General features: G+C 59.6%; 1 protein-coding gene across 1 annotated transcript; it reads left to right on the plus strand.

The window, feature by feature from the left end:
• The first annotated feature begins 4467 nt into the window (after positions 1-4467).
• Positions 4468-7197, plus strand: LOC120748137 (protein reprimo-like). Its single transcript, XM_040054207.2, has 2 exons — positions 4468-5226; positions 7134-7197. The coding sequence occupies exon 1, from the start codon at positions 4513-4515 to the stop codon at positions 5029-5031; it is 519 nt and encodes a 172-aa protein (XP_039910141.1). The 5' UTR covers positions 4468-4512; the 3' UTR covers positions 5032-5226; positions 7134-7197.
• Positions 7198-9899: the final 2702 nt, after the last annotated feature.

The following is a 9899-nucleotide window of genomic DNA, read 5'->3' on the forward strand; positions in this document are numbered from 1 at the left end:
CTGTGTCCCTGTGTCCCTGTATCCCGGTGCTGTGTCCCTGTATCCCTGTGTCCCTGTATCCCGGTATCCCGGTGCTGTATCCCGATATCCCGAATGTCACTAGATGTCCCTGTGTCCCTGTATCCCGGTATCCCGGTGCTGTATCCCGATATCCCGAGTGTCACTAGATGTCCCTGTGTCCCTGTATCCCGGTATCCCGGTGCTCTATCCCGGTATCCCGGTGCTGTATCCCGGTATCCCGAGTGTCACTAGATGTCCCTGTATCCCGGTATCCCGGTGCTGTATCCCGGTATCCCGAGTGTCACTAGATGTCCCTGTGTCCCTGTATCCCGGTATCCCGGTGCTGTATCCCGATATCCCGAGTGTCACTAGATGTCCCTGTATCCCGGTATCCCGGTGCTCTATCCCGGTATCCCGGTGCTGTATCCCGGTATCCCGAGTGTCACTAGATGTCCCTGTGTCCCTGTATCCCGGTATCCCGGTGCTGTATCCCGGTATCCCGAGTGTCACTAGATGTCCCTGTGTCCCTGTATCCCGGTATCCCGGTGCTGTATCCCGATATCCCGAGTGTCACTAGATGTCCCTGTATCCCGGTATCCCGGTGCTCTATCCCGGTATCCCGGTGCTGTATCCCGGTATCCCGAGTGTCACTAGATGTCCCTGTGTCCCTGTATCCCGGTATCCCGGTGCTGTATCCCGGTATCCCGAGTGTCACTAGATGTCCCTGTGTCCCTGTATCCCGGTATCCCGGTGCTGTATCCCGATATCCCGAGTGTCACTAGATGTCCCTGTATCCCCGTATCCCGGTATCCCGGTGCTGTATCCCGGTATCCCGAGTGTCACTAGATGTCCCTGTGTCCCTGTATCCCGGTATCCCGGTGCTGTATCCCGGTATCCCGAGTGTCACTAGATGTCCCTGTGTCCCTGTATCCCGGTATCCTGGTGCTGTGTCCCGGTATCCCTAGTGTCACTAGATGTCCCTGTATCCCTGTGTCCCTGTATCCCGGTATCCCGAGTGTCACTAGATGTCCCTGTATCCCTGTGTCCCTGTATCCCGGTGCTCTATCCCGGTGCTGTATCCCGATATCCCGAGTGTCACTAGATGTCCCTGTGTCCCTGTATCCCTGTGTCCCGGTATCCCGATATCCCGAGTGTCACTAGCTGTCCCTGTATCCCGGTATCCCGGTGCTGTATCCCGGTATCCCGAGTGTCACTAGGTGTCCCTGTATCCCGGTATCCCGGTGCTGTATCCCGGTATCCCGAGTGTCACTAGGTGTCCCTGTATCCCGGTATCCCGGTGCTGTATCCCGGTATCCCGAGTGTCACTAGGTGTCACTGCTCTCCCGGCAATCCCGGCCCCGCTCCGCATCCCGGGATCCGGGCCCGAGCGGGACACCGGGAGTCAGGAAACGGGACCGGGATGTGTGGGACAGGGATGGGGAATGGGATCGGGATGGGGAATGGGATTGGGATGTGTGGGACACAGGAGGAGGGAGCAGGAGCCTTCCTGCCTCCAACTGTTCCTCTTATAATTTAGGGATGGGATTCTTCCGGTCCTAAGTGAGGGATGGGATTGTTCTGCCATAATCGAGGGATGGAATTGCTCCTGACATAATTTAGGGATGGGATTATTCCTGCCATAATTTAGGGATGGGATCATTCCTGCCGTAATCTGGGGACGGGATCATTCCGCGTTTTCCCGCGGAGCTGCCGGGAGCAGCGGAGCTCAAGGGCAGAGCTGAGGAGGGAGGGAAGCGCGCTCCAAACGGAACCGTGCGCGCTTCCAGGAGCTCCTCCAGCCTCTCCTCTGGCCGCGGGAGCTGCCAGCGCTCCCTTGGCTCCGTGGAATCAATCCCATCTTTTCCTTCCAGCGGGAAAACCAAATGTTCCCATGGGATGAGGGAGGGGCAGGGCCAGCACGGCCCCGGTGAGAGGCGGGAGAGGGATGATCCCACCGGGAATTGTCACCCCTGAGGGGGACGGGACGCGGGCACAGCTGGCACCCTCCGTCCGATCCATCGTGGAATGGTGGAATGGCTTCCTCGGAAAAGCCCCCGAGGTCCTCGAGCCCAAAATTCCCCCGGCACGGAGTCCCGAGCGTCACCCACCCCGAGCCGCCACGCCAGGATGAGCCAGCTGGAATGGGTTTGGAAAACATCCTTCCTCCAGGGCGTGGCCTCCCCGCAGGGTCATTCCCATGAGGAGCATCCCAGGAAATCCCCAGGGACTGTCCCAGGGCCACTGACCCCACAGGGATCCCACAGGGATCCCACAGAGATCCCACAGGGATCCCACAGGGATCCAACAGAGATGTTTGGGATGATCCCACAGGGATCCCCGGGGATGTTTAGGATGATCCCACAGGGATCCCCGGGGATGTTTGGGATGATCTCACACAGATCCCTGGGATGTTTGGGATGATCCCACACAGATCCCTGGGATGTTTGGGATGATCCCACATGGATTCCCAGCAACGTTTAGGATGATCCCACACAGATCCCCGGGGATGTTTGGGATGATCTCACACGGATCCCCAGCAATGTTTAGGATGATCCCACAGGGATCCCCGGGGATGTTTGGGATGATCCCGTCCCGGCTCGGGAAGGACAGCGCAGGGTTAAACTCGGCCGCAGCTCCCAGCTCTGCATCCACGTTCTCCTCCAGGAATTCTCCCAAGTCATGGCTGGGCCGGGGCTCGGGCCCGGCTGCGCCGCCCATCCCTGGGGATGCCAGGAGCTGGAATGTCGGCGTTCACCCCCAAACCGCGGCTCCGGGAGCTGCCGCCTCCCTCCGGGAATTCCCAAACCTCCCAAATCACCGTGGGAAACCGCTCCCAGGAGCGGCCCCAGGCCGGGCGCTCCCCTGAGCCACGGGGGACCGGAATTCCCAACAATCCCAGGAATTTGGACGAGTTCGGGTGCCCGGGGGGCGGCTCCGCGGGGATGCAGGGGATGCAGGGGATGCAGGGGATGCAGGGGATGCAGGGGATGCAGGGGATGCAGGGGATGCAGGGTCCCCGCTGTCACCCCCGGCTGTCCCCTCCCCTGAGCACGGGGAGCCTCCAAAACCCCTGGAGCTGGATGCTCCATGAAAACTGAGCTGGCGGAACTTTGGGAATGCGGGATTCAACCACCGGAGCCCACAGGGCCCCGAGGGGCTGCTCCGGCTCTTCCCGCAGTGCCGGGGCTGGCCCTGCATCCCATCGCCTCAGAAACCTCCTCCAAAACGTGTTTTCCCAAAAAAAAAAAAATCCCTGGGAACGGCGCAGCCCAGAGCTCGCTCCCACTCAAGCCCGCGTGGGAAATCCCACTGCCACAGAATCGCATCCCTGCCCGTTCCCCTAAAGGCTCTCCCAAACCCCGCTCCCTTGGGAAAGCCCATCCCCGAAATCCCTTTGCCAAATCCCAGCACAAATCCCAAGGGCCAAAATCCTGCTCCCCTGCTGCCGCGAATTCCTCCGCTGCCCCAAATCCCCCTCCAAGCTTCTCCCATCAAATCCCACTCCCTGAACGCCCCTCACACCCCGCCTTGCCCCATCCCAGCTCTCCAAGCCCCCAATCCCATTCTCCTGATCCCCAAATCCCCCCCTGGCCGCACCCACAGCCCCTCCCAGCCCCTCTGTGCCCCTCCCCGCCCCTTTCCCAGCCCCTTCCCGACCCTTTTCCATGCCGCACCCTCTTCCCTCTTCCCAAAGCCGCCCCAAAACCGCCGCCCTCTCCCTTTCCCTGATCCCCCTCAAAGCCGCTCCCCTTCCCTTTCCCCCTTCCCCTCCTCGGTCCCCCCAAACCCCGCTCTCCGCCCGGACCTTTTCCCATCCCTCCAGCCCCTCTCCCTTTTCCCCTTCGCACCCCAAACCCTTTTCCCCCATAAACCCGTCTCCTTCTCCCTCTCCATCCAAACCCTCCCTCCGTCCGTCCCCAGCCCTGATCCCCTCCCTTCTGCCCCTCCCCTCCCATACAAACCCTCCCCTCTCCCCCTCCCCTCCCCTCCCCTCCCCTCCCCTCCCCTCCCCTCCCCTCCCTCTCTCCCAGCCCAGCCCGGTCCCTCCCCGGCTGCCCCTCGGATCTGATCGGGTCTGACCGGGTCTGATCGGGTCTGATCGGGTCTGACCGGGTCTGATCGGGTCGGATCGGGTCTGATCGGGTCTGACCGGGTCGGATCGGGTCGGATCGGGTCGGATCGGGTCTGATCGGGTCTGATCGGGTCGGATCGGGTCTGACCGGGTCGGATCGGGTCGGATCGGGTCGGATCGGGTCGGAGCGGGCGGTGCCGGGCGGTGCCGGGCGGTGCCGGGCGGGCAGCGCGGCGGCTCCGCGGGCGCGGTGCAGCTCGGAGCGGCCAGGCTGGGCTCGCCTGAGCTCGGCACGGCTCCGCCCGGCCCGGCTGGGCTCGCCTGAGCTCGGCACGGCTCCGCCCGGCCCGGCTGGGCTCGCCTGAGCTCGGCACGGCTCCGCCCGGCCCGGCTCGGGCCGCCTGCATGCGGCGGCGGCGGCGGCGGAGCTGCCGGGAGGGATGAACGGCTCCTCGGCGGGGATCCCGGGAGGGATCCCAGGAGGGATGAACGACTCGGCGGGGATTCCAGGAGGGATGAACGGCTCTCCGGGGATTCCAGGAGGGATGAACGGCTCTCCGGGGATTCCAGGAGGGATGAACGGCTCCTCGGCGGGACTCCCGGAAGGAATGAACGGCTCCTCGGCGGGGATCCCAGGAGGGATGAACGGCTCCTCGGCGGCTGCGGGGCTGCTGGCGGGGGCCGGGGCCGCCGCGCTGGAGCTGGAGCGGGCGCTGCGCTGCTGCACCGCCGCCTCCGTGGTGACCGACGGCAGCGGCGCGGCGGCGGACGAGCGCAGCCTGCACGTCGTGCGAGTGGTGCAGATCGCCGTCATGTGCGTGCTGGCCCTCACCGTGGTGTTCGGCATCTTCTTCCTCGGCTGCAACCTGCTCATCAAGTCCGAGGGCATGATCAACTTTCTGGCCAAGGAGCGCCGCCCGTCCAAGGAGGCGGAGGCGGTGGTGGTGGGGCCGTACTGACCGCAGCGCGGACCCGCGGGCTCGGCCTGGAGCTTTTCCTCCTGACAAACCTCGGGCCGATGCATGCCGGAGGTCGGGAGATGCTCGGGGTGACCGGAGCCGCCCGTCCCGGCTCGTCCCGGCTCATCCCGGCTCATCCCGGTCCCGTCCCGCCGCCCGCGGCTGCCGAAGTAAAGCGTGCTGTGATGGCAACAGGTCTGGGCTCCTTATTCCGCCCGCCTCCATCCTTTCCCCTTTCCCCTTTCCCCTTTTCTCCTTTTCTCCTTCTCCTTCTCCTTCTCCTTCTCCTTCTCCTTCTCCTTCTCCTTCCCCTTCCCATTCCCCTTCCCATTCCCTCCCTCCCGCGAGTCCCGGGATGCGGATGGGAGCGGGGCGCGGCCAGGGTGAAGCTTTCCCCGTCCAGCCGGGCTAAAACTTCCCTTTTCCAGCGCTTTTCCAGCGCTTTTCCAGCGCTGTCCCGATCCCCGCGCCCGGATGAAGGCAGGACCCGCATCCCTGCTCCAGGGGAGATGCGGGAATCGCGTCCCTGCCCCTGGATCGCGGCTGTGGCCCTGGAAAGCGTCCAGCCCAGCCCAGCCCAGCCCAGCCCGGCTGCATCCCGCTGGCCGGGAACACAGCGGGAATTTCGGCTCTGGGAAACCACAAAATCCAGGTTTTATGATCCCAGCTAAAAGCCGGACCAACAGGTGACCCCGCGCGGGCTCGTTCCAGGGAGGGAGAAGCCGCTGCTCCCACGGGATTTGGGTTTCTCCCTGGGGATCTTCCCGAGCCGCTTCTCCCATTCCCGGGGATAAATCCGCGCATCCGCATCGGCTGCGGGAGGAGTGGGAATCCCAGCAGCGGGATGGGGACGGAGCGGCTCCAGCAGCCTGCGGGAAAATCGCTCCCATCACACCCGAATTCCTGCGGGGAGATATCGATTGTCCGTGGTTTTAGCGCTGGAAGCTCTTTGGAGCTTCCCGGTTTATCCCGGGGGTGGAGACGGCCCAGCTCCCGAAATTTCATGGACGCTCTTAGGAGAGGTTACGGGGAGTTGAAATTGGGGATGGGAGAGGTGAAATCCATTTACGGCTGGGCTGGGAAAGGGGTGGAAAAAGCCGGAGCTGCCAGAGGCGCTTGTGGGAGAGGCTGAGCCAAAGCAGAGCATCCCCGCTGGAATCAATTCCCCGAGCCCGGCAGGAATGTCGGCAGCGATCCCTCATTTCCAGCCGCGCTTAGGGAAGGACAAAGAACAGATCTGCCTGTTCTCCCGGGAACAAACACACCCTGGATCGGGAATCACGGAACAGAAACGTTCCCGAGGCATCCCGGCTGAAACCGGCTGGAGACATTGACCCAAAATTCCCCTCTTTTTTACCCTTTAGTGCCAGAGGAAGAGGAGGAAAAGAGGAATTTCAGGATAAAAAATTCGGTCGTTCCAAAGCATTTCCAGCTGTTTAACTGGAATACTTTGTGGTGTTGTGGAGAACACCAGCATTCCCGGATCCTGGAATGCTTGGGCAGTTTTGGGGGGTTAATTCATCAGGAACGCTTCATTAATTACAGGGAACGCTTAGAGCGGAACACATTTTAATTAACCTTTGTCAGGACCCACAGCTTTTCCCGACACAGGAATTCCAAGCCAAGGCAAACTCCTGGTCCTGACCTGAAATTGTGGAATTTTCAGGCTCAGTCCAAGATCCCTCCTTGCCTGGTGCCCCCACTCTAATCCAGTGTTTGTGGCTCTAATCCCTAAAAATATCCCTCGTTTTAGGCAGGGAAATGCTGGGAAAAGGGTTTTTCCTGCCGGGTGATGTGGGGACACACCCAGTGCATCCATGGGATTTGGGCCTCTCTGTCCCGTGGGGATCTGGGGTTGGCACGGAGAACAGATGGGATATTTGCAACCTGTCCGTGGGCAGGGAGTGGGAAGGGCAGGAAGAACCTCTGGGACTCTGGGATCACCTCAATCCCACATTTCTGGGGTGATGGAGGAGCAGGAACCTCATGGGGAACAGAGATTTTCCAGCTGCTCCCGTCCTTTTTAGGAAAACATCTGGAAAGCTGCGGGAAGAATCTGTGGGATCAACAAGTTTGGGATTTTTTTTTTTTTTTTTTTTTAGGGCTGTTTTGGAGGGAACGACACCCAAAAAAATCCCCTGCGGCCCCAAGCAGAGCAGGTCCCCCCTGGAATATTTGGAATTCTCCTGGAGTGCAGCCATACAAAGCTCCAGCGTGACCTTCTCGGAGTCAGCCTTGGAGTGGTCTCACCTCAGGCTCCCTGAATCCCTAATTCCTGACTCCATCATTTTTATGGATCAAATCCCAGCGCCAGCAGCTCCGGGGCAGAGCTTGAGGCCACACACCCCTCAGCGCTCAGCTCCCAGCTGGAAAATCCCAGAAAAAAACCCTCTCCTGGGAATAAACCTCTCGGGAAGGATCCGAGGGCCACCTGCTTCCCCCCAGGAATTCAGGCTGGGCAGAGCAGTCACGGATTTCACCCTTCCGGCTCCCAAGCGCCGCGGATCCTTCCCGAGAGGAACCCGGAGGCGCCTCGGCCGCTCCCGGAGCTCCTCTGGAGAGCTGGGATCGATGCCTCAGCCGGGAGAAAAATCATTAAAAAACACTCCCGGAGCTTCCGGCGCCTCCGGAGAGCCCCGGGAGCGCGCTCGGGGTAATGGATCTGCGGTTTGACTTCTCCGCTCTCCCCACCTCGTGTCGGGAATCGTCGTCCTGAGGGATGAGGGGAAGCAGCGCTCAGCCACGCCAGGGGTGGGGGGTTCGTTCCAACTCCGGGCCAAATTCCCATGGATTTTTAGAGCAGCTCGGCTCCGGTGAGGAAAATCTGCACGCGGAGTTCGTTTGGAGCTAAAAAGTGAAACCTCGGTAGGGGCAGGGCGGTCCCAGGCTCCTGGTTTGCCCTTAGTGCTTATTGTTCCAATCCTTTGGGATTCCAATCCAGGGATCCGTTCCTGGGTGCTGCAGCGCTGGGGCTGGCAACTCTCAATGAAAGGATGTTCCCTAAAAATCCCAATATTCAGATGGGATCCCCTCGAAAAATCCCAATATTTAGCTCAGAATCCCTCTAAAAATCCCAATATTCAGATGGGATCTCCTCGAAAAATCCCAATATTCAGATGGGATCCCCTCTAAAAATCCCAATATCTATCTCGGAATCCCTTGAAAAATCCCAATAGACAGATGGGAATCCCTCTAAAAATTTTGATATTTAGCTGGGAATCCCTCTAAAAATCCCAATATTCAGATGGGAATCCCTCTAAAAATTTCGGTATTCAGCTGGGAATCCCTCTAAAAATTCCAATATTCAGATGGGAATCTCCTCAGAAAATCCCAATAATGAGATGGGAATCCCTCGAAATATCCCAATACCCAGCTGGGAACCCCTCGAAATATCCCAATATCCAGCTGGGAACCCCTCTTAAAATCCCCAACATCCAGCTGGGAACCCACTTGAAAAATCCCAACATTCAGTTGGGAATCCCTCTAAATATCCCAATATCCAGCTGGGAATCCCTCGAAATATCCCAGTATCCAGCTGGGAACCCACTTTAAAAACCCCAACATTCAGCGGGACCCCCTCAGGAGCAGGAGCCCGTTAATGATCATTAACAAGCGGCTCATTAGCGGGGCTGCCCCTCCTCCCAGGCCTGTTTGATCCGTGATGGATGGATGGGATCCCATCGGGAATAACTGCTCCAGCCCACGGGGAACAGCCCACGGGGCTCTTCCAACGCCTCTGGAAGAGAATCCGGCAGCGCCAGCTCCGGAGTGAAGCTTGGGAGCTGCTGGCTCAAAATCGGGTTTCCGGAGCTGTCGCCGGCAGACGAATTTCTCCAGCCAGATCCCAGCCCCTGAGACTTGTAATTCCCAAATTCTGCAGTCAAAGGGTTGTTGCAGGAATTATTTTGAAGGGTTCAGGCACCTGTTGGAATTACGGGATGGTTTTTCTCGCCCCAAAATTCCGTGAGTCCTCCAAGGTGAAATTTGAACGACAGCATCTTCTCCCTTCGCTGGACTGAATTCCAGACCAGGGAATATTGATGGATGGAGAATTTATTCCCTCTGGAACATGGAGCCAGGCTGGGAGAGCTGGGAATGTTCCCCTGGAGAAGGGAAGGATCCAGGCAGAGCTCAGAGCCCCTGGAGGGGCTCCAGGAGAGCTGGAGAGGGGCTGGGGACAAGGGATGGAGGGACAGGACACAGGGAATGGCTCCCAGTGCCAGAGGGCAGGGATGGGTGGGAGACTGGGAACTGGGAATTCCTGGCTGGGATGGAATTCCCAGAGCAGCTGTGGATCCCTGGCAGTGCTCAAGGCCGGGCTGGAGCAGCCTGGGACAGTGGGAGGTGTGGAATGGGATGGTTTGAACATCCCTTCCATCCCAAACCATCCCGTAATTCCACGATTTACCCAACGATCCTTGACGCATCCGTAGGGATCTGGTTTTTTTTATGGACCCCTTTACTATTTTATGCCAAAACTCCGATGTTTTTCATTGCTGGGGCCCAGACACTTCCTCCGGAGATGGAAACCGAAGGAATTCGGCGCTTTCCAGGGCTGGGCACATCCATCAGTGCAGCCAGGGGCGGCTCGGGACCTATTCCGCAGTTATGGGATGTATTTTTAGTCCCTGGAAAAACAGTGCCGGGAGCACCTGATATGACAAACACACAACGTGATCCATCACTGTCCCGGCCCGCAGCCCTTCATTCCCACAGCCCTGCTGCTGCTCGGGAAGAGTGTCCAGGGAGGGAGAGGGAGGAGAGGGAGATGGAGGAGATGGAGAGGGGATGGAGGAGATGGAAATGGAGGAGATGGAAACGGAGGAGATGGAGAGGGAATGGAGGAGATGGAAATGGAGGAGATGGCG

The sequence above is a fragment of the Hirundo rustica genome, unplaced genomic scaffold, assembly GCF_015227805.2.
Source record: "Hirundo rustica isolate bHirRus1 unplaced genomic scaffold, bHirRus1.pri.v3 scaffold_592_arrow_ctg1, whole genome shotgun sequence".
Classification (NCBI taxonomy): domain Eukaryota; kingdom Metazoa; phylum Chordata; class Aves; order Passeriformes; family Hirundinidae; genus Hirundo; species Hirundo rustica.

Coding starts and splice junctions, on each gene's coding strand:
- LOC120748137 (XM_040054207.2), top strand. CDS start 4,513: ATGAACGGCTCCTCGGCGGGGATCCCGGGAGGGATCCCAGGAGGGATG.